Below are 24,658 nucleotides of genomic sequence, written 5' to 3' on the forward strand. Positions count from 1 at the left end.
ACTTCTGCTTTTCAAACATGCAGTTGCAAAAGTGGCCTAAAAAAAGTCATATTTGTATTTTTTCATGTCTGACATTTGTCAGACACTATGTAGTGTTGCTGGTACGAAGACGATATGACTGCAACAGATCATTTTCACTGAGACGAGCACCTCATGAGAAAAACAGGTTGAATGTTCAAACTGTGAACGAGCCGCTGCAGTTCTCTGAACTCATCCATGACTGACAGTAAACATGAAGCTGTACTATCCTGTCTGCAGTCCTCACCTGCCGTCGGGAGCTCGGTGTCTGTCCAGCAGAGGGAGCCAGAGAGGCTGGCGGCATGAAAACTGTCCCAGTGATGAAACACAACAATCATCGTTTTAAACTTGTGCTCCGTGTTCACTCAGGGTGTCGTTGGATGGAGTTAAAGTTTCATAGGAGACCGTTTTTCACACCGTTTGCTGAAATGTTGGACTGAAATGTGTTCTTAAATAACTTAACTTCATGTTCTTTCTGATAGTTTCATTGATCTAAACTGAAGGTGGCGCTGTTTTCACCAGTTGTCTTAATAGGTGTCCAGCTGGACAGTCAGAGGACGCAGTGTGAGGACAGTCGGAGGACGCAGTCGGAGGATAGTCGGAGGAGCAGAATAAAATGGAGACGTCTCGCTGCTTAGACACAATCTGTATTTAATTTAAATACAGGAAGTGTGTAGAGCTCAGCCTGTTAAAACGGGACATAAAAACAATCAATGAACGGTGATCGCCGCGGTGACGCGTCTGACGGACACACGTTTCTCCTGAGTTATAAAATCCTGTTGAACGTCTACAGAGCTTCAAACAGCTCAACAACATAGTGGCCATCAGAACATGAGTACCAGTTAAATTTATGGAATAAAATTTCACAAAAACTTTCTTTGTACAAAAAAAAAGGTACAAAAATCAGGAAACAGAGAATCAGAACAGAAGAGGAGAACGAGTCCATCTTCACCGTCCGGACGGCTCGCCTGAGTCGGGGCTGCAGCGCTGTGGGAAGAAAAACAAATACATGCTATATGTAGAAAAGGTTTGGATATAAGATGTACATGTGACGGAGAACGTGTGACGGAGAACGTGTGAAGGAGAACGAGTGACGGAGAACGAGTGACGGAGAACGTGTGACGGAGAACGTGTGATGGAGAACATGGAGACCTGTGAGCTGCAGAGCTCCTCTCCGTCCTCTCAGCTCGTCCACAGAGACAGCAGCCGGCTGCCGGCTTCAGCCTCCAACTCCTGCACACACAGACACACACTTCAGCATCACATCGCTCCACTACTACTAGTACTACTCATAAACATCTGGATCTGTGTCCGTGTGGCACACAACAGCCAGGGGAGCACAACATCTGGATGAACGGCTGTGAGGCTGCTGCAAATGTGAATTCAATTCAGCCACAACAATAAAAATCCACTTTGAGATTCCTGAAAACAGAAACGGTGATTTTTCAGCATGAAGATTTGTCCTGTTCAACAGAAGGAGAATAAAGAAACCGAATGCACGTTAAAGTTTGAACTGCTTAGCAGCTCTTTACACAATCAGTGGATGGAAAATAATCTCTCACTCATCTTTCATTGCAGGAGCCAATCAGTGACCACTATACCTCACTTTCAATCGTGTGTGTGTGTGTGTGTGTGTGTGTGTGTGTGTGTGTGTGTGTGTGTGTGTGTGTGTGTGTGTTCACCTGTCCATCCCTGCTGATCTGGACCTTCTTGTTGTCGTTCCAGGGGTTCATGATGTGCTGGGTGACCTGGAAGGGGAGCTTCTCTTTGTGGATCCACTCCACACTGAAGACCCCCGTCCGTCCGTTGAAGCCCCCCCAGTCCTGGCAGCTGTTCTGGCGGATGACGGAGGTCATGCGAGCGTAGCCCTGTGAAGAACACACAGCAGGTCACTTTTATGTTCTTAAAGGTTATTCTCTGTATGAAGCAGGTTTTATGGATTCTTCAGTCTGTCCCTGAGACCTGGAAGTGTCCCGATCCCTGGACGGAGAAGATGAGGATGATGAGGCTGTTCCCGACGAAGGCCTGGGTGAGTTTGGTCTCGTTGCTCGGAGTCGTGGACCAGATGCCTTTCTGCTGGGAGATCTCCAAGTTCCTGATGTTGCTGCTCTTCATGATGAAGTACCGGGCTGATGGAGAGACGAGCCGCGGGGACGCCGGCTGCCAACAAGGAGAGGAAACAGTGAGAGACACCAAAATAAAAGACAGGATGTAAATGTGAACACAGTCGGCTCTAAGGACGACCCGCAGCGCCGACAGCTCTGAGTGAAAGTTAATGAAGTAGTAGTTTCGTGATGGTTCTCACTTTCCAGTGGTTTTACTTCAATCCACCATCATCACTGATGATGAAGGAGCCCCTCATTATATCTGAGGCTGAAACATGTCACAGGTCTGGGAAGTGAAATGAAAGCTACAAGCTGCTGTGGAAATGCAATTAAACAGCAGCTACAGATGTATGCGTTTACCAGTTAGTTAAATAACAGTAATGACATAAAAGTAATCACGTTAAAATCGTTTAAGATCGTTTTTTGGAGTTGATTGTTGATCGTAAAAGCAGGAAGTGGAGACTGAAGCAGCACCCTTCAGTCTGAGCTGAAGGTTGGTGAGAGGAACAGTGAGCTCAAATCTAACAGAACAATGAGGAGCTCTATTAATAAAAACAGCTGTGAAATGATGTCCTTCTAATTAGATGTTAAACTTCCTACATGATAACTATGTTGTTTACATGTGCTGATGTTTGTGTTCCTCTCTGCAGGAAGCAGGAGGCTCCAGCAGCATGACACAAGTGTCTGAACTATCTGTGTTTCTCTTGAATTGTGGGTAATGTTGGAAGAGAGCTTTGACAAACACCATCAAATATGTGGAGCAAAAAAAGAAAATATGTCCTGTCATTTTTAAGAACTGTTATGTTTGGGGCGTTCATCAGTGTTACAGAATAATAAATCACACGGCGGCACAATGAAGAGAAAACAATAACACGGACCAACTTCTCCTTCGACGTGGGTCCGAATAGTTTGTATGAAGCATAAAGACACAAATATCATATAAAACCTGGATGATGAACCGTGAAACACCTTGAAATGAGGCTTAATACCTGTCTGGAGGACGAAGGACAGTAGGTGTCAGGGGGACTGTCCACAGTCCTCCTCCACCAGGAACTACTGGAAGACTTAAGGTCGTCACGGAGCAGGTTGGTGGACGACTGGTCTGAGGTCTGAAAACACCTGAGGGGTGAAACAGAGGAGGAGGACTGTTAAATAGAACAGGACACATCATGGTGCACTCAGCCTGGTTCTGGAGGGAGATAAATGAAACAGACCTGTTGCTGATTTATATTTAAAGCGTATTTGATCGTATTGGAGGAAGATGATGTCACGAGAACTGTTACCTCACACGATTCAGACAAAACTGCAGAAAATGTGAAAGTCCTTGTTTTTTATTGCAGGTGCAGCAGATGAGCTGCGGCGGACGTGCTGGTCTGATTTAAAGGTTTCAAACCTCCATGATCACCGTCAGTCAGTCCACATCCAAAGCCCAGCCTGGTGTTTAATGTTGACATACATTCATATGACGGTGTATTATTGGTGCTGTCGCTCTGCAGGATGGAGGACTCTCATGGCACAGATACATTTCTCTGTCGTGACATCACACACTAGGATGTGTTTCTGTGATCTGATTGGTTCTTCGATTGATGCCCATCACTGGACCTCTGGGTTACATCTAACTTGAGGAGGATACAGTGACTCACACATCCAAACAGTGAGTTTGGGTCTGGAAACACCCGGCTGGGAGAAATAACAACTCCTGAAGGTGACCAGGCCCAAGGAGAGGACCCTGACAACAAACATGGAGGTTCTGCAGAGAGGCAGAGACTCAATAACAGACCCGACTGGAGACTGGAGAGCATCTACACCTCACCATTTCATGTTCTTTAACATGTTTCAGCAGGTGCAACAGGACTGGCTGCTGTCTGCTGAGGTCACAGGTCAGACAGACTGACATCTCTGGCTGTGGACAGGAGGATGATACAATGACCTCACAGCGCCTCCTGCTGGTCACTCTGCTCAACACCTGCTGCAGGAATTCATCACGTTCACATGGAGCTGCTGCAGAACAACCAGGTGAAGACACTGTGATGTAAATGTTCCTGAGACTCCTTGGTACCTGTCATTGGTGGGTATCCTGGAGTTCTTCACACACGACCTCGGCCCCTCGTAGGCGGACATGGGTTTGGGCCGCTGGCCGATCCCTGTGGGCTGCTGCAGGCCGGCTAACTGCTCCTCTGCTCCCAGCACCTGAGGGACGGCAGTTTAAACTCCAGCCATGAAGGAAAGAGACAAAGTAAAGGGAGGAGAAAGAGGCAGATCACGTACAGACACCAGAGTGTGGATGATGGCCTCGTCCTGCTGAGACCAGGACTTCGAGGGACAACGCATCCTCCTGATGAACAGATTTTGCCACCTCTGCTTCAGTTCAAACACCAGTCCTGCAACCTGACAACGGGACGCACAACACGGGACAAAACAGGATAAAAAGATTTGAAATGTGGACATGATGAAGACAAAGAGTAACAGAGGAAAAGTCATGAAAGACAAAGAACAGAACAAAATACCAAAACACATCCATATGTTAAACTTGAACCACCACCTCATGTTCATCAGCCTCTTCCTCCTCTGCTTAAAGCAGAAACACGTCCTGCAGCATCAGGACTCATCGATCAGCGCAAACAGGACAGATTTAAGTCAAAAGGTTACTGAAGACAGTCTCTTTGCAGCCTGCTATCTTTTCTCTATGACAGATTACAGTTTGCTGAGAGACTGCTGCAGGGCTTAAGATCTGAAAAGATTTCTGTTTCACCTTATTTCATTTAAGGAAACGGGTGAATCCAGCCTTTAATCTGCAGCAGGTCTTTGGACATGGGACTAAAGTGTTCACGCAAAAGGGAGATGTTGTATGAAAAAGACCAGAGGCTGTTCAGAAATCAGTTCATAAACAGGACTGAGACCTCAGTGATGAGGTCACATGACCAAGACGGGCACCACCTGTTCAGAACAGTTCAGGTGTTGATGAGGGAAACTGACATCAACATTGATGAACTGAAAGGCTGAAAGGTTTGTGTTGCTTCACCTGTCTGTCCAGCTGGAAGACGAGCCAGTCGTCCACCTTCATCTCAGCGAGGTCCTCCGCCTCCCCGTCACTGACGTCCTCCAGCGGACTGTCTGAGGGAACAACGCAGGCTGAATGTTCACGGTCACGCTGCCTCATAGCAGGAGGTTCAAAAGATTCACAGGATTTTAGAGGAAATTTAAAATATTACGTAAAATATATGAGAAGTTATTTTAACATTGATCGATAAATTCAGGAAGACCGCGTGTCCCTTCTCAGAGAGCCTCAGAGGTTTTGGAGAGCAAACCTGATGTTCCCGCTGAGAGAGGAGAGTAACGCACAAGTAAAGTACAGGTCGGACGCTTTGATGTGTACACGACAGAAAAGGTGAGTTGAGATTTGAACATTTACAATGAAGGAAATAATTATTTGATCCCTTGCCAATTTTGTAAGTTTGCCCACTGACAAAGAAATGAACGGTCTATAAAGGTAATGGAGGTTTATTTTAGCAGAGACAGAATATAAAAAAAACAACAACCAGAAAATCACATCATATAAAAGTTATAAATTGATTTGCATTTGATTGTGTGAAATAAGTATTTGATCTCCAACCAAGCAGCAAGAATTCTGTCTCACAGAAAGAACTCTGAATATCAACACGTTACCCGTATAAAAGACACCCGTCTCAACACGTATAAAAGACACCCGTCTTAACTCACACATGTCTACAGAATCAATCAATCAGATTCCAACCTCTCCACCATGGAGACCAAAGAGCTGTCTAAGGACATCAGGGACAAGATTGTAGACCTGCACAAGGCTGGAATGGACTACAAGACCATCGGCAAGCAGCTCGGTGAGAAGGAGACAACTGTTATTCTGATTATTCAGAAATGGAAGAAACGCAAAATGACATGGATCTCCAGGGGTCTGGGGCTCCACGCCAGATCTCCCCTCGTGGGGTATCGATGATCATGAGAAAGGTGAGGGATCAGCCCAGAACTACACAGGAGGAACTTGTTAAAGATCTCAAGACAGCTGGGACCACAGTCACCAAGACAACCATCGGTAACACACGACGCCGTCATGGATTAAAATCCTGCAGCGCTGCAAGATCCCCCTGCTCAAGAAGGAGCATGGACAGGCCCGTCTGAAGTTTACCAATGAACACCTGAATGATTCAGAGAAGTCTTGGGAGAAGGTGATGTGGTCAGATGAGACCTAAATCCAGCTCTTTGGCATCAACTGGACTCGCCGTGTTTGGAGGAAGAGAAACGCTGACTATAACCCCGAGAACACCGTCCCCACCGTCAAGCACGGAGGTGGACACATTATGCTTTGGGGGTGTTTCTCTGCTGAGGGGACAGGACGACTTCACCGCATCGAGAGGAGGACGGACGGGGCCACGTACCGGGACATCTTGGACGACAACCTCCTTCCCTCAGCCAGGACACTGAAGACGGGTCGTAGACGGGTCTTCCAGCACGACAATGACCCAAAACATACGGTGAGGCAACAAAGAAGCGTCTCAAGAAGAAGCACATGAAGGTCACGGAGTGGCCGAGCCGGTCTCCGGACCTTCATCCCAGAGAAAATCTGTGGAGGGAGCTGAAGCTTTCAGTTGCCAAGCGACAACCTGGAAGCCTGAAGGATTTGGAGGATCTGCAAAGAGGAGTGAACAACATCCCTCCTGAGATGTTCAAACCTGGAGGCCAACTACAAGAAAGGTCTGACCTCTGTGCTCGCCAACAACAGTTTCTCCACCAAGTACTGAGTCATGTTTTGCTACAGGATCAAATACTTATTTCACACAATCAAATGCAAATCAATTTATAACTTTTCTATGATGTGATTTTATGGATTTAAAAAAAAAAAAATTATATTCTGTCATCCACTGTCAAAATAAACCTCCATTACAGTTATAGACTGTTCATTTCTTTGTCAGTGGGCAAACTTGCAAAATCGGCAAAGGATCAAATAATTATTTCCTTCACTGTATGTAACTGAAACACTTCGAGAGTCAGTTCTGCGTTGGTCGACGTGTTTACCTGCATCTTTCTCTACAGCAGGTTGGTGGAGGGCCGAGCCGGGCGGTTTGACACAACCTCCAAATATGGCCACAGAGATGGACGTGACCACGGAGCAGCAGCGGACGCTGGCCATCCGGTGGCCGCGGCTCATCTCGTCGTAGATCAACCAGTCGGTTGGAAGGGCCAGGGACGCTTTGGCTGCGCTGCTCTAAATAAACAAAAATACACACATTCACAGAGCTGAAAGCTTTGCCCTCGTACGAGTAAATAACTGCTGACACAGCAAATAAGGAGTGTCATTCTCTAACAATGTTTTCATCTAATACAGAGTTTATGTCACATTACAAACATTAAATGACGAGGAAACAGGACCAGAAATCTGCTGTGAAAACAAACGAATAACTTCATAGTCAGAGTCCTGTTCAGGCACCACTCAGAAAATCTGTTTTGCATAAAAGTAAAGAAAACACTGTTTACAGGGCCAATCAGTTGAGCCCCTCTCCTCCAGCTCACTGAATAATCAGTAAGTGATGAACCACCAAACAAATGCTGAAATGAATTTAACTGATCTGATGGGTGGAACCTGAAAACACAGTCAGTCCAAAGAAGCAGGAAGGATTTCACCATGGGCTGAAAACCAGGCTGCTCAGTGACTCCAGATGTATCTAGTTATCCAAGAAAAAGCACCATAAAATAGAGACAAAGTTACAGTTGAATGAAAACATTGGTTTTCTGACCTCCGTCACCTGGAGCTGGCTAAGGGTGGATGTGGGGTGGAAGTGGACCTTCTTCTCCCTGTTACTGGACAGGAGGGACGTCTTCTGGTTCAGATGGACCAGGTTTGGATACATGCCAGCCACCAAGGCCGCTTTCACCACAGCCCAGTTCTCAGAGTTTAGATTCACGTCCCGGATGTCGCTGCCCGCCCGGGTCTGAACAAAACCTGGGGGACAAAAACAAAATCATCTGAATTAGAAATGTCATGATTTAATTATGGACAATGCAGTCGCTTCCCAAAGTCTGCAAGCTGGATCACGTTGTTTTCCTGTTTGTGACTTTCATGGACAGGATTTCTAGGAGCAGCCAGGGGGGAGGAGAACGTCAGGGTGGGGGGGGTCTCAGGATCGTTTCTCTGCTGATGACAGATGATGTGGTCCTGATGACAGATGATGTGGTCCTGATGGCCTCATCAGACCTCCAGCATTCACTGGGGCGGTTTACAGTCGAGTGTGAAGCGGAGGGGAGGAGAGTCAGCACCCCCAAATCTGAGGCCATGGTGCTCTGATGAAAACCGGTGGATTGCTCCCTCCAGGTGTGGACGGAGTGCCTGCCACAACTGAAGGAGTTTAAGTATCTAGGGGTCTTGTTGATGTTTGAGGGTAGGATGGAACGGGAGACTTCGACAGGTGGATCGCTGCAGCAGTAAAACAGGCGCTGCACCGGACCATCGGTGAAGAAGGAGCTGAGTTGAAAAGTGAAGCTTTCAATTTACCGGCTGATCTATGCTACGATCCTCAACTTATGGTCACGAGCTCTGGGTAGTGACTGAAAGAACGAAACCGCGGTTACAAGCGGCTGAAATGAGTTTCCTCCGTAGGGTGGACGGACTCAGCCTGAGAGATCGAGTAAGGAGATCGGACATCAGACGGGAACTCGGAGTAGAGCTGATACTTTGTGTTGAAAGGAGTCAGCTGAGGTGGTTCGGGCATCTGATTTGGATCCTCCTGGGCACCTCTGGAGGTTTTACAGGCACGTCCAACTGGCAGGAGATCCCGGGGCGGAACGTAATGTGGTCCCATTCTTGCCTGATATAGGATTTCAGCTGCTCAACAGTTCAGGGTCTCCTTGGTTGTATTTTGCATGTCCTGATGCTCCAGATGTTTTCAATGATTGACAGGTCTGGACTGCAGGAGGTCAGTTTATCAGCGGACTCTTCTACTACAGAGTCATGCTGTTGGAATACGTGCAGAATGTAGTTGGACGTTGTTCTGCTGAAATAAACAAGACCTTCCCTGAAAGAGACGTTGTCTGGATGGCAGCATATGTTGCTCCAAAACCTGAATATCTCATTCAGCATTAATGCTTCCTTCCAGATGTTCAAGCTACCCATGTCATGTGTACTAATGCATCCCTGTACCATCACAGATGCTGGCTTTTGAACTGAGCGCTGATAACAAGCTGGATGGTCCCTCTCCTCTTTAACTTTGTTGCGCTATTTTTCCAGTCGTTCACAGAGTGGTGAACCTCTTCCCATCTTCACTGCTGAGACTCTGCTTCTCTGAAAAGATCTTTTTATACACAATCATGTTACTGATCTGTTGCCATGGTAACATAATTGTGAGATGTTGATCAGGTGTGTTTTTTCATCTTTACACAACTTTTCCAGTCTTTTGTTGACCCTGTCACAACTTTTTTAGAGATGAGTTGCTGCCATCAAATGAAAAAAGAGCAGATATTTTATATAAAACAACACAATTTGTCCATTTCAACACTTGATATGTTGTCTTTGGTCTATATCCAACAAAATACGAGTTTATGTGATTTGCAAATCATTGCATTTGGTTTTTATGGCATTTTACACAGTGTCCCAACTTTTTGAAGCTAATGTGGGTTATTTTGTTCATTTCTTGTGTAACTCAGTTGTTGGGTCAGCCGGAGGAGTCCGTTTACAGTATTAAAAAGAAGCAGAAACAATGTTTTTCATTATTCATTTTTTTAAAGTTCAAATCTGTTGAAATTAAAAGTTATTTTGTAGTGACATAAACTGAATTGAAGATACAGTGACTGCTGCAGGTTTAATGTTAATGTGCTGATGACAGATGTGGACACAGGAAGGTGCTTCAGTTGACCTTCTCATGTCCACCTACCAGAACAAGATACACTCCTGTTCGAATCGCTGTACACCACTGGACGCCGCCCGCTAGGGGTCAACTGTCCGGTGCTTTAAACTGCGTCACACTACACAGAACGGACTATAAAGAATGTAAAAGCAGAACTGACCAATAGCACGAAGCTGTCCCAGCAGCTGTGTCCTCATGCCCAGGATCATGTCCATGGTGGCCTGGGACAGGAAGTTCTTCTCACAGAAGGATCTCCCCCAGCCATCACTGCGAGCCTTCTGCCACCCCTACAGCACCGAGACGAACAGGACAGGTCTCAGATGAATATAACGGTACCATCATCAAACATCTCACATAATGACAACACATTCATTCATTCTTTCATTCATCACGGGAACCAGAACACCTGCTGCGGTTTTATTTCACTTTGGATTATTTCTCCTAATTATTATGTGACCTGCTGAAACTTCCAGACTTTCTATTCTGGAAATATTTGAATAGGATTCAGACGACTGAACAGTTTCAAACTGGGATATTAGGAAATCAATGTTGGTATTACAATACATTATGTTTACAGTGTCTGACTGGAAAACTACGATATTATTCATGATTTCCTTCATGCCTGAACGCTCTCGTCCATCATTAGAAAGGGATGGGATGTCCTGACTGGGGGGCGGTGAGTTGATGCTCTTTGAGGCTCCTTTAGTTTCAACATCTCCTCGTTTCAGTTCAGTAGAATCTGAATGTCTGACACCAGTTTTTCCCTGCAAACTGTTTGATTTCATTTTGGTTTAATTTTGCACATAAACTGAGAATCACCGTGTTCATCAGCCGAGATTTTGTTTCATAAAAGTCTCTCTTGTCCAGTTTGTTTTATTCCACAGATGTTTATGTTGCTCAGCGTGACAGCAGGATATCTGCAGCAGTGACATCATTGTGTTCTATAGATGTGTCTCCATGACTACATGTAGACTTTGTAATCAATAAAGTAACCTAACAACCCCATTATGACCGCAGGCTGCCGAGTAACAGTGAGAATACATTTGATTGGTAGAGCTGTTTTCATTGGAAATCATCTATAAACTAATAAAAAGATTTGATCAGCTCCACAGACAGCTGATTGGAGCTGATCGAGACGATTGATTATTGTGTTCTGGGACTTTAGCGGTGAACCACAGCATCTCTTCTGCTCAGTTCACCCAAATATGAACTAATATTAAATAAAATGACTTTCAAAGTCAGTATTAATAACTTTCTGTCCACCGCTTTGATTAATAAATGTATGCGTTAGTTTTGAAACAGCAGCCTTTTGTTCAATTAGAGAATTTGATTTTATAAAAGAAACCAGGTGAACGGTTTGGTACGTGGTGGTACGTGGTCTGAAATGTTCAGGAACTGACGCTATAAAATATTATTAGCTTGTTAATAATTTCCTGATACTCAGGGTAGGAGTATCCCCTTACACCTCCTCAGATAAAACACTCATTCCAAAACTACCTGGAAGGCCGTGAGCAGGGCCATGTGGTCACTGAAGGTGTTGCAGGTGAAATGTTTGCGGCAGTGTAAGGCGGATCTTTTCTGGGAGCTGTGGGTGGGCAGGACGAAGGGGTCCCGATAGGCCAGAGTGCAGGCGATGGTTAAGATGGGGTCCAGACACTTGAGCACGACAGCACACAGCACCATCTTCCCCAGGTGTGGGTCCACAGGTAGATCAGCCAGGTGGTAGCCCAGGTCCGTCAGCTCTTCATACTGGTCCATCGCATCGATGGTCTGAACAGTCAAAACAAACACATGTGTGTGGAGCTGAAAGTTCACGGAGCTGCAGGAGGAAGCGGTGACCTTCATCAGCAAGTATTCAAAGTGACGTCACCAGCAGGGAAAACATTCGCTGCAAACCACCTGACCTGTCGCCATGGCAACAGGCTTCTCTAACAAGATAACACGCTGCTCTGTGCACGTCACGGTGCTTCACATCATGCGTGTGCAGTAGGTGAACTTTTAATTGCCCCTCGTACGGTTGTCCGCATCACCGGTCCACTCGTACCTTCAGCATCTGCACTGCGTTCCTGATGGCGTGAGCAGCAGGCGGCTGAGGAGCTTTGGACAAGAAGTCGGCCACAGGACAGGAGGAGGGAGCCAGCAGCTTGGTCTGCAGACACAGTTCCTGGCACACAGAACATGCTGGGTCAACTCTGACACTTAAAGAGCACAGTGACGGTGCCAGTCAACATTTCACTGCACAGCATACGTGTGTGTGTGTGTGTGTGTGTGTGTGTGTGTGTGTGTGTGTGTGTGTGTGTGTGTGTGTGTGTGTGTGTGTGTGTGTGTGTGTGTGTGTGTGTGTGTGTGTACCTGCAGTGGCATCCGTAGCAGCTGTGGAACCTGATATTCCAGCATGTTGTTGAAGCGTCGTCGACTGTACAGGTGGAAGCACACGCCTGGTCTGCAGCGTCCAGCTCTGAGGACACGTCGCACAGTTAACACGTGTCGCACAGAATGATTCATTCAAATGAAATTAAGATGAAACATGCCGGATGTGAGTTCACGTTACCTTCCTTTCCTCTGCAGAGCGCTGGCTTTAGAGATCCAGACGGTCTTCAACATGGACACATGGCTGACGGTATCAAAGGACTTCTGCAACAGGAACATACATGTTAGCTGATCACGACTCACACTGTTAGACATGTAGCTCCACCACTCTGACAGGGACCGCACCTCTTTGACTTTCCCTGAATCGATGACGAACACCACGTCGTTGATGGTGATGCTCGTCTCAGCGATGTTGGTCGAAAGAATCTGAAACAAAGACCAGAAGTGATCTAGTTTCATAGCCAATGAATTTCCTTCAGATTAAAACCGTGAAGTTGAAAAGTCAGAGACATCAGTGACTCACGATCTTCCTGACACCAGGCGGAGACGTCTTCATGGCTTTCTTCTGATCCAGGGTCTGCATGTCTGAATGTAGAGTGAACACCTGGAACCTGAGAGAAACTGACCGTATGATGTGCTGCACATGTTCTACAATCAGCACAATGACAATACAACCCTACTTTAAGAAATATGTGTATTGTTTAAAGGGTTATTGCAGGTTATTTCAGTCTGGCTTCTTCCCTTAATGTGATTATGGATTAACTTTGCACTGACACCACTTCAGGGAAGTGAAGAAGAGACATCAGAGTACCATGAGCCTCCTCCGTCTCTCTAAACCTGGAGGGAGATCAGAAAGTTCCCCGACTGCTGGTGTTGGAGCTAACAGAGCATGTGGTTATCTTGCTGGACCTGGTATGATCCCACTTTACAATGGCAGCAAATATGAATCCCACATGTTCCAGACTCAGACACCACTGAATCTTTACAATCCCATGAAGAAACATCAGCCTTTAATGACTTTAAACAAACACAACCTACTCTGGCTTATGTGTTCATCATACTAAAACCATACACTATTCTGATTATTATATGATGAGGTCTTCCATGTTTCTTCTTACCTGTCAGAGTTAGAAGAGAATCTCTTGTCGTCAAACAGGACGCGGTCCCTGAGAGCCACGATCTCATCGTATCCAGGAAGAAAGACGAGGACGGCACCTGAAGACCAGAACATAAAGATCACATCCTGCCTGCAGCGGACCGACGGCTGCATGAACACGCGTTCTCTTCAGCTCCACTTTATAAGAAATTATCTTTTTGAGCAGAAACAGGAATTACTTTAAGAATTTTACAATAAGAAAAGACACGAGGCTTGGAAGAGGAAGATTAGCTGCCACTGTTCTGCTCAAACAAACTCTTTCAACCCTTTAAATGAACAATTCAACATCTTTTCCTCTGGAAACACCACAGAAAATCACACCACTGATTAGGAGCATCGGATTTACTCAGTGGAGACTTCACTCACTGAGCTGCAGCTCGAAAATAGAGACTTCAGAGCCTGATCATCTACAGGGAACATCACACACGCAACAGCTTGAACTACACATAGACTCCAGACCTGCACTGAATTTCCACATCTTCATTCAATTCAATTTTATTTATATAGCTCCAAATCACAACACAGGTTACTTCGTGGCACTTAACACATTAAAGTCCTTACAGCAGAACTTTGCAACATTATACAGAGAAACCAACAATTCAACAATTCCCACATAAACAGAGGGAAGGAAAAACTCCCTCTGAACAGGAAGAAACCTCCGACAGAACCAGACTCAGAGGTGGAGAACATCTGCCTTGACCGGTTGGGGTGAAAGGAGAGCAGAGAGAGAAAAGGACAGAATAGAGATGCAACATACATGTTCATCCACCCTGAACACACCTGCAGGTAATAATGGAGTACAGATAGAGAAGGAGAGTCTGCATCCTCGATATGTCTCCCAGTCACACTCATCACCAACAACAAGGGAGAATATTCAGCAATCTGCCTGAAGAACTTTAAACAGGAGAGTCTACGAGAGCGGATTAGTAAGTTCAGAGGGTTCATGTTGAACGCAGCAGTGATGCACCTGATGTTCTGATGAATGAAGTCTGATCTGGAGCCCAGTTTGATGGATTTAATGATGTGATAAATAGAGGACAGGACTGTTTTTTACTTCATCAAATTGTGAAAATGACTTTAATCTTTGCATCATTTGTGTCGTTGTGTCACCTTCATCTGCAGACAATGTTTCAACGAGTGTTTGTTGTTCAGATATGTCAAAAGATCCAACAGCATACAGACTACGTACCAACCTTTTCACATGACTCTAACATGACAGTGTAAAACTCAAAACTCAAAATATGAATATAATAAATGTGAGTATTACAAAGAAGCTAAAATTCTGATAGTCTAGAAATATCAACCAAACCCTGTGATGTGGTTGACATCATTTAGCCACAGTGTGTTTGGAAGTGTGAGACTCACCTTCGCTGCTGGTGGAGCAGATGTTGTGCAGCAGGTCCATGATGAGGTCCAGGTCCACCCACTGGTCGTCGAAGCTGTGGTGGTACAGTGTGAGCAGCTCCTGCTCTTCAGCGCTCAGCTCTGCAGCTCCAGCCTGCAGCAGCGCCGCCTCCTCCAGGCGGCTCACCTCTCCCAGAGGACTGCACAGATGGCCCGACAACATTCAGACGCTTTGTTCATAGTTTTCTACGTTTAATTCTCAATTCATAAAACTGACGTGAACAAGTGAAAGCATGTTCTTAGAATATTTTGCAAATTCATTAAAAATATGAACAGAATTTTTCATCCCGACTTGAAGAGGCCTCGTCGGCAGCAGGTCCAGTTTCTGGTCTTCTGGGGTCTCAGCAGGCTTTAAGAACCTGGATTTGGACAGTGTGTTCCATTCTTCCAGGTAGATCCTCTCCGGATCCACCAGACTGGATGAGGAGCATCTGTGAACCTCCATCTTCAGGTCTCTCTACAGATGTTCTGTGGGGATTCAGTCTAGACTTCAGCTGGACTACTGAGGGACAGTCAGAGACTCGTCCTGAAGTCTCTCCACTGTTGTCTCAGCTGTTTGTTTGGGGTCATTGTGGTGCTGAAAGGTGGACCGTCATCTCTCTGCACTCTGGAGCAGCTTCTCTTCAAGGACCTCTCAGTGTTTGGCTCCATTCATCCTTCACTCACTTCTGATCGTCTCCCTGTCTATGCTGCTGAGAAGCTCCCTCATATCATGATGCCGCCACCACCGTGCTTCACTGTATGATGGTATCAGCAGTGATGATGATGATGATGATGATGATGATGATGATGATAATAATGACAATGATGATGATGGTGATGCTACCACCACCGTGCTTCACTGTATGATGGTATCAGCAGTGATGATGATGCTATCGCCACCGTGCTTCACTGTATGATGGCAAGTTCACTTTTTGTTTCATCAGATCAGAGGATCTTTTTCCTCATGATGCTGAGTCATTAAAATAGCGTTTGACTCCCAGCAGGCTGTCATTGTCTTTCATTCAGAGAAGCGTCATTCTAACTTCTGACTGATGAAGATGTTCGTCCTTCCTGCAGGTTCTCCTCCAGCGAACTTCTGAATCTCTGTGGGTTTGTGGTCACCTCCCTGACCACTCTGTCTCCATGAAGGTCCTGCTGGTTCCAAACAGCTCACAGTGATTAATCCCACTGAGCTCCTGGAAACATCCCCTGAATGATGTCTGACTAGTTTATCACAGGTCTGCAGACACTTCTTTGGACTTCATGGTCAGTGTTTTTCCTGACATCCAGTGTGACCTGAGGAACCTTATATTCAGTACACAGGTGTGTCCAATCAGTTCAGTCTGCCTAAGGTGGACGACCAGGTCCGACACGCATCTCAGGGACATTTAAACAGGTCTGAATACTTTTGAAAATCCGATTTTAGTTTATAAGTTTTAACAAATTTGCAGGCATTTCTAAAAATCCGATTTCACTTTGAAATTTTTGATTAATGACAGCAGAGTAATAGTAAAACATGCAAATGTTATCCATACAGGAATCACATTTATAACTATACACTGTGTGAAGGGACTGAATGTGTTTCAGTCAACAGGACAACGTCGTGTGCTGTGAAACTTTTCTCTTACATGGAGGACATGAGTAGATCCTCAGCGTCTGTCTGCTGGAAGTGTTTGGCGAAGTCTAAAGCAGTCCTGAAATGACATGAAAACCAGGGTTTCGTGTGAGCAACACTTCAAAGATGTCACCCAGCTACGAAGACCTGTAAAAGGACACGCCTCCTCCATATCCGTGGACATCGAAGGAGAACAAACCCCGAATCACCTCCTCCAGCCGTTACAGACCATAATGTGACAGAACATCTTCCTACCATCCGTTGGAGGCCTTCCTGCTGATGTCAGCTCCCATGTTGAGCAGCTGCTCCATCTGTGTGAGGAAGCCTCGCCCCGCGGCGACCATCAGAGGCGTGGCCCCTGTCTCGCGGTGGGTGTAGTCCACTGGATGAGAGGACACACCAGGACAGACGGAGCCCAGTCAGAGGTGTAATGTTTATTACAGCATACAGATCTACTCATGGGTGCCTCCTAGTTCTACGTTTAGTCTTGTCTGCTGTCTCTCCCTTCACATTGTGATCTTGAGATCACAATTAATGCAAATCCAAGAAATCTCCACATTATTTGCATGAGCTTAGAGTTTTTCCAAATTCCCCCAAAAAACATTGTGAATAGAAGCTGCGCTGAAGGCGTGATTACATATGAATCTTTCGTTATTAGGTAGCAGTTTAAAATTGTTCAATTGTTTTCCGCAATTTTTGCTAATTTTACTGAAAAATATGAAAACACATACAGACACTCTGATGTTTCCTAAAAACACTTCTTTCCTCTTTTATCAATAAATCTATTAACTGCACCTCAGAAAAACATGGAGTCTAATACATCTTTTTATTTTCTACACCAGCTTATCACATCAAACAGCGATAGACTTTTATCTGTTCAAGTAATAGCGCTTCAGTAAGTGTGCTTGTTTGTAAAGAGTTGATCATCCTTCAGGGCAGGAGACGTGTTCCTGTATATGTTCTAGAGAACATGACAATGACCTACTCATACAAAGAACCTCATCCCACTAATGAAAGAAATTACAGTCTTTATCAAATGTATAAATGTTTCCCACGGACATCTTTATCAGATTCTAAGTGTGTTGAAACGTTTGCGTGTAAGAGAACGTGGAATGATTCCAGAGAGGAGAAGAAGAGATCGCGTGATTCATACCGTTCACACTCTCGTTGAGGATGAGGTTGAAGAGCTGGATGAAAGCATCCTGGTCCTCATCAACGAAGATGTTGGAGATGCAGGAGTCCATCTCCTTCTGCAGCCACGGCTCTAGCTGCTCCGCTCCGTCCTCACTCTGTCACACACAACCACACAACAACACGGTTCACAGGCTGCCCTTCACTCAGCAGGACACACACACACACACACACACACACACACACACACACACACACACACACACACACACACACACACACACACACACACACACACACACACACACACACACACACACACACACACACACACACACATCACGATGTTACAGCTGCTGGCGACCACATTTCAGTGCGAGACGGTTCCTGTCACAACTACCGGGCCGCAGCACCGTAACGAGCAGCAGGAAGTACTCTGAGAACATGTAGCTGAAGGTTTGTGATGTCACCACGGACCTGAAACTGGAGCAGAGAAACATCAGATTTTGGGGTCAAACTCTGTAAAACGTCAACAGAGACCCTTGAAATGCTTCAGAAAGTCTACGGTCATGAAGCGACGAGCCGGGTGAGGTGTTCTGGTGACATCACGTTTCAAGAGGGGGCGGAGCTTCACTGTCCAAAAGCGAAGACGGCGCATCAGGTCAGGAGACACCAGGTGGGATTTGTTTGTGTCACCTTGAATTCGTCCCCCAGAGTCAGACTGTCAACACCGAGTTCCACTGGGACATTTTGAGGTTCTGTTCTGGTTCGGATTTCTTTTCTGCTTTGTGGTCTTCAGGTCAGTCTGGGTTTTGTGCTTCCTGTTTGATTTTGAAATGATTCGCCTCTCGTGTCTTGTCTTGTTTCACTTCCTGTCCTTTGTATGATTGTTGACATGACAACGCTCACAGTGTGTTGAAAACGGGCAAGTTTCTCACCTCAACAACACAATCGTAGCCTGCAACAGGGTGTGTGTGGGTGTGTGGGTGTTTATTCACCATCTTGTTGAAGACTCTGTCCTCTCCGTCCCCACAGCTGCTGTCCTGGAGGACACCTGGGGCGGAGACAGCAGTCCTCTGCGTCCCCCCAGCAGAACTGGTCTCCACCGCCTCACACCACTCCGTCAGACACTTCTGCTTCCTCTCTTCTGAGGACAGAAGACGTGAGACACACAGAGGACATGAAGACTGATGCAGACCAGAAGGCTGTAGCTTCATGAGGAGAGCTGTCCTACTTCTCTGTGTCTCCTCTTTGTACTCCAGGACGTCGTTGTTGTTGTTGAAGCCCGTCAGCCTCAGGATGTCCTCGAGGAAAAGCTCCGTCACCTCGAACTGTCTTCCTTTGACTGCAGAGAACATTTTAAAACCAACTCATCAAACAGATCATCTTTAAGTCTGGAGAGAACCGGTCCTGAGGTGAAACATGTCCTGCACTGTATTTATCAGAACATCCGTGTACTAATTCACGTGACATTTTCAGTTCCTGGATAGTGTTGCGTCCCTTCTCTGAACCTTCATCTCAGTCAGTTGAGGAGAAGTTCAGTTTCTTAGAAATGACATTAATGTGCATTAGTGGTACTTTACATGTTCAGAGGTCCTTTTAGTAAAGAATAACAAACAGGATGTTCACAATACAAACACAAATAAATCTATATGACTGAATAGAAAAAAAAAAGCTCTTGTTCAGGAGACACTTGAAGTGCCTCGTGTCCTCCCTTCATCACCATGACAACATGGCACATGCTCACAGTTATGGTAGTTCAACACCAAGAAAACTGTTGTTTTAAAATAAATCTGTGATCCTTCATTAATGAAGAAGTTCTGACGTGCTGTAAGAACTTCCTCATTAATGAAGGATCACAGATTTGGTTCTGTAGTCTTCACAGCTCACCTGCTGCTACACCTGCTCTCCAAATGCTCTTATCATCCGAGTTACTGTTCAAAATCAGAACTGTCACATTTCCAGAACGAGGTAGAGGTGTCGGTTACTTAGAAACAAACCAAACAGCGGTGTGTCAGCGTCTCAGTTTTCTTCCCTTTATCATCTCAATGAAAAGCATTACTGGTGAGACGAGGTGTTTCCCGTCACAGAAAAGCCAACAGGCTGACAACAACCCCCAGAGGGCAGCAGGACTCACGGTGGATCACCGGGCAGGAGCCGAAGTACTGAAGGAACAGCTCGATGTCCAGAGCTGCGCTGGACAGGATCAGTTTCAGTGAGGGGATCTTCTGCAGCACGTCCCGCATCTTGGTGAGCAGGAAGTCCGTCAGACCGTCCCGCTCGTGCACCTCGTCCTGCAGGGAAACACGATGGATCAGCTGAGTCACTTCAAAACAAAAGTAACACACTGGAAGTGAGAGATGAACATCTGTTTGTTTCTGACGTCCAGTGGTTTCACTACCAGACTGTGACATCACTGCTGATCACAGAGAGCAGAGGGGCTGTAAAATGTATCATTTCCCCTGTTCTCTACGACAGAGATGAAGAGTGCCGAGTCAGCATGACCCCAACAGTCAGATGAAGAGGAAATAAAGCAGTTGGAACCAAACTGAGATTTTTGTTTTGTCGCCGTGATGCTCACCACGATGACGTGTGTGACCGTCCTCAGGCTGTCGTCGCCAGACATCAGCGTCCTGAGGAACACGCCGCTGGTGCAAAACGTCAGCAGCGTCTTCGGAGAGACCCTGAAATGTACCGAGAAAACACTTCAACAAGCTCACTAACGTTTGAACGTCCAAGTTAAATATGGCCGCTGTCCTAAAACATGAGATGAACGTACGGAGGACTGTCCCTGAACGCAGCACAGTGATGCACATGCAGCAGGAGGAAGCTCTGAACTAATGAGGAAGAGGTCAAAGTTGCGTGTCTTCATGAACATGGGTCACGCATGTTTTTGTGAACATGCAGGTCAGATGAGCAGCACTTCTTTCTCACACCTCGACACCAACAGCTGCAGAGTTTCCTGCAGATCAGTTTAATGTGTAAAAACATCTGTTTTCTCTGTTATTAGTTTGAGGGCATCACTTTTATCTGAAGGCTCAGTTTCACGGAGGAAACAATGAATTCAGTGGTTAAAGAACACCTGTGTGAAAACACACGCCTGTACTTCATTCATGTTAAATGGCAAATTGAACATTGTTTAACAGTAGAAAACAGGAGCCTCCATCCTGACCGTGTGCCGTGAAGCTGTTAGAAGCAGCTTTTTATTGTGCTGGACTCTGAATGCAGTTTTCAGCTGGTTCTGCTGCGATGGAACCGACCTGCTCTCCAGTCGGATGTGGTACCCGACCGTCTGGCCGACGCTCTCCCCTCTCTCAGCGGCCACTCTCTCGGCCACAGCCATGGCCGCCAGCCGTCTGGGCTGAGTGCAGAAGATCCTGCAGGGCTCTCCCTTCAGCCTGCAGTCATCCAGCAGGAACTGAGGGATCTGGACCAGAGACAGAGACAGAGACAGTGGGTCAGCTTTAATGCGAGGCTCAATCTTTACCACACACATTACAGAACAGAGATCCAGGATCGGCAGGCGGCGGTCACAGCTCTCCGTCTCCTCCATGCTCCTGCCTGAACCTTCACTTTCAATCTAAACCACGTGTGATGAAAGAAACTCAGACTCACAGGGATCAAAATAAAAGCTTGATCACAGTGAGATTTATTAACTGAACGAGGTTATGTTTAAAATCTGCAGTTTTCTGTAGCTGCTAAAACATTTCACTAAAAACTAAACTGTTGGTGGTGAGAGAGGAGGAGCCAGAGGATCGTCATGGTGACGGAGGGTCAACATCATAAAGCAGCTGCTTGAACGCCCACCTGTGTAGTTTTCCCGGAGCCGGTCTCCCCCAGCACCAGCACCACCCGGTGGTCTCGGATCAGCTGCACGATCTCCTGCTGGTGTTGGTACACAGGCAGACAGCGTCTGAAGCCGTCCAGCTCTGACGGAGTTCTGCTCGGAGGCACCAGAGGGACGCCGCTGTTCAGACGCCCGCTCGCCCGCTTCCTGTCTTGACTGCTGTCTGAAGAGGAGCAGAGAGTTATAACCGAGACCAAACATCTGGCAGCTGACTGAACAACATGCCCAGAGGCAAGATCTGCAGTGTCTGATGACAACATGTCTGTGTGCTTCACGCTACGTCATCATGACATTCACATCTATCTTTTGACTTCTTCTGTTTGCCGACAGTTAAAGTTAACTATTAACTATTAACTGACCAGATATTTCTCTTGAATATAAACCTCATTAATGTTTCCATCAGTCGTTAACGTTTGTTCCCCAGCAGACTGTTTCTCCTCCGTCAGAGTGGATGTTAATGTGTGTAACTACCTGGTTCTGCAGCCGCCATGCTGCTCCTGCTGCTGGGCTGCAGGTCGCTGAGCTCCTTCCTGCTGACGGGAAACCGCTGACGCAGGCCGTGGATGAGACCGAGGGAATTGTGGGAGAGTGGGAGGGGCATGGCAGGCTGAGGTTTGTCTGAACCATCCTTCTTCCTGATGGTGAGGAAGCGACTGGATCCCTTTCTGAAAGACAAGAGAATCAATCATCAATAAACTAATTATAAGCTGTGATCAGCTCCACAGACTGCAGACAGGAGCTGATTAACATCATTGACTGATTAAGACTGTTATCATCTCACGGGACTTTAGAGGTTAAATACACCACAACATCTTTTCAAAGACTCAGTTCATCTAAATGAACCTACTATTAAATAAAATGACCTCAAAAGCCTTAAATCAGTTTTAATAACTTCATATCTGTCCATCTGGTCTGATGAATAAACGTATCCTTTGATTTTCAAACAGAAACCTTTTACTGTTGTTACTCAAGTTCAATGCGGAGGCTTCAAAGCTGCCGTGAACCTGTGACTCAGAACCACAGGTCCGACTTCACTGTCGAAGAACCACTGAGCTAATTACTGAGGTCATTTTCAGCGGGATCCTGTCAACGTGGTGAGCTGAGGTCCTGACGGAGGAACGTACCCGCTGCTCTTGGAGATGTAACCCAGAGACTGAGCCACGCGGTGGATGAAAGCCCTCTCAGTGCTGCTCAGGGACGAAGGGAAGTCCAGCTCTGGTCAATCAGAGGAGGGAAACACCATCAGCACACATCTGCTCACCTCAGAGGAGCTCCATTAAATAACTGAGCAGACAGAACAATAAAAGCAGCCGGTACCTTTATCGTCGCTGTATCGAAACCTCTCCAGCGACTGGTTGACTGAGATCTTCACTTCCTCATCGATGTGAATGGCTTTGTGGCTGCTGGAGGAGCCGTGGTGGGACGACGCCCTCTGACCCCGGGCTGGTTTACGTGAAGCTGCACGAGCATTCGACATGATGCACTGGAACACAACACACACACACATTGTGACATTATTGACCAAGACGTCAGACATCACACACATCAGAGACGAGAGCACGACGCTTCCTTCCCTTCTCATGTAGTGAGCCGAGTTGAACAGCTGATGACAGGTGACGGTGCTGAGGAGCTTTTCAAAGTCATGTAAAATGGTTTTACTGCATGTTTGTTCTCTCTGCAGCGTGTGTGTGTGTGTGTGTGTGTGTGTGTGTGTGTGTGTGTGTGTGTGTGTGTGTGTGTGTGTGTGTGTGTGTGACTGTATGGGAGAACCGGGTCAGACACACCAAACAAAGTTTGGGTTGAACACAGTGGATGTTTCCGTGTGTTGTTGTGTTTGTGTGTCTGCTGGTGTTGTTGTGTTTGTAGGTCTGCTTGTGTTTGTGTGTCTGCTGGTGTTGTTGTGTTGGTGATGCTATCAGTGCTGCAGGTTGGACCCTCACACAGCCTCTGGTGTGTGTAATTGAATAATTGAATAATGAAGTCCCCCGAAGAGTCCACGTGTTATGATGAGTGTGTTGTTGTGTTGTTATGATGAGTGTGTTGTTGTGTTGTTATGCTGAGTGTGTTGTTGTGTTGTTATGATGAGTGTGTTGTTGTGTTGTTATGCTGAGTGTGTTGTTGTGTTGTTATGATGAGTGTGTTGTTGTGTTGTTATGCTGAGTGTGTTGTTGTGTTGTTATGATGAGTGTGTTGTTGTGTTGTTATGATGAGTGTGTTGTTGTGTTGTTATGATGAGTGTGTTGTTGTGTTGTTATGATGAGTGTGTTGTTGTGTTGTTATGATGAGTGTGTTGTCCGACCTGTCGCTGCTGACACGTGGTCACTTCAGACAAACTACAGTCGTATTAAGCTAACTAGCTTGTTTACGAGTGAGAGAGTGTGTGTGTGTCTGTGTGTCTGTGTGTGTGTGTGTGTGTGTGTCTGTGTGTGTCTGTGTGTGTGTGTGTGTGTGTGTGTGTCTGTGTGTGTGTGTATGTGTGTCTGTGTGTGTGTGTGTGTGTGTGTGTGTGTGTGTGTGTGTGTGTGTGTGTGTGTGTGTGTGTGTGTGTGTGTGTGTGTGTGTGTGTGTGTGTGTGTGTGTGTGTGTGCAGACGTACCGTGGAGATGATGAGCGTGTTTGTTCCTCACAGAACTACAGAGTCTCTTTGAGTTTCACTTCACCTGAACCTGAATCTGAATCTGAACTGTCCTCAACTTCTTCGTCTTTATTTGGGTTTTTGGCGGTTGGCAAACCAACCTCAAGGCTCATCACCGCCACCTGCCGGACTAACGTGTGGAGCCGAAAACTGCCAGGAATAAAAATCTATGAAGTCTGAATTCAACATGCTTCACTGACAAACGTGTCCTGAATGTAAACCGGTCGTTCTTCTTCTTCTTCTTCCTCCTTGATGCTCCTCCTCCGAAGAACGGCGCGTTATCGCCACCTACTGTTCGGAGGGTGGATCACATAATAGGCTTACAAACCAACTCCCCCCTGCACACACAGTAGGAACCTATCGATACATACCAATGAAATAAAAATAAAAATTCTAACTATATTTATAATTTTATCAAAATGAGGTTGATTGTAAATAAAAGGTTTATGAAGAGTAAATGTGTTCCAGATGTTTGTATTAAATTCAGGTGGACTTTAACACTCAGACGTTGACATCTGCAGCGA

The 24,658-nt window shown here is 46.1% G+C and overlaps 1 protein-coding gene across 1 annotated transcript; it reads right to left on the reverse strand.

Moving 5' to 3' along the window:
• Nucleotides 1-652: 652 nt before the first annotated feature.
• On the reverse strand, nucleotides 653-24,335 carry LOC138634059 (3'-5' RNA helicase YTHDC2-like). Its single transcript, XM_069720663.1, has 32 exons — nucleotides 24,096-24,335; nucleotides 22,817-22,982; nucleotides 22,624-22,714; nucleotides 21,971-22,164; nucleotides 21,460-21,662; nucleotides 20,913-21,079; nucleotides 20,234-20,336; nucleotides 19,790-19,946; nucleotides 18,887-18,997; nucleotides 18,651-18,799; nucleotides 17,675-17,810; nucleotides 16,777-16,903; nucleotides 16,535-16,600; nucleotides 14,886-15,064; nucleotides 13,483-13,579; nucleotides 12,888-12,975; nucleotides 12,710-12,790; nucleotides 12,546-12,628; nucleotides 12,347-12,452; nucleotides 12,039-12,158; nucleotides 11,492-11,764; nucleotides 10,155-10,281; nucleotides 7,892-8,097; nucleotides 7,173-7,362; nucleotides 5,146-5,237; nucleotides 4,392-4,511; nucleotides 4,183-4,313; nucleotides 3,113-3,242; nucleotides 1,981-2,178; nucleotides 1,701-1,886; nucleotides 1,171-1,251; nucleotides 653-1,005 (listed from the first exon to the last, which is right to left on the reverse strand). Exons 2-31 carry the CDS (start codon nucleotides 22,974-22,976, stop codon nucleotides 1,201-1,203), a joined length of 4,122 nt encoding a protein of 1,373 aa, XP_069576764.1. The 5' UTR covers nucleotides 22,977-22,982; nucleotides 24,096-24,335; the 3' UTR covers nucleotides 653-1,005; nucleotides 1,171-1,200.
• Nucleotides 24,336-24,658: the final 323 nt, after the last annotated feature.

This window comes from Brachyistius frenatus, unplaced genomic scaffold, assembly GCF_029030835.1.
Source record: "Brachyistius frenatus isolate BFR_SWC_R1_liver_20210118 unplaced genomic scaffold, ASM2903083v1 Contig_245, whole genome shotgun sequence".
NCBI classification, from domain to species: Eukaryota; Metazoa; Chordata; class Actinopteri; family Embiotocidae; genus Brachyistius; species Brachyistius frenatus.

Bases quoted from the DNA above. Each gene is read 5' to 3' on its own strand.
- LOC138634059 (XM_069720663.1), bottom strand. From the start codon at position 22,976: ATGTCGAATGCTCGTGCAGCTTCACGTAAACCAGCCCGGGGTCAGAGG. The intron at 12,453-12,545 runs GTAACGTGAACT...ACGTGTCCTCAG, and splicing joins GCTCTGCAGAGGAAAGGAAG to AGCTGGACGCTGCAGACCAG. The intron at 10,282-11,491 runs GTAGTTTTGGAA...TCGGTGCTGTAG, and splicing joins CCCTGCTCACGGCCTTCCAG to GGGTGGCAGAAGGCTCGCAG.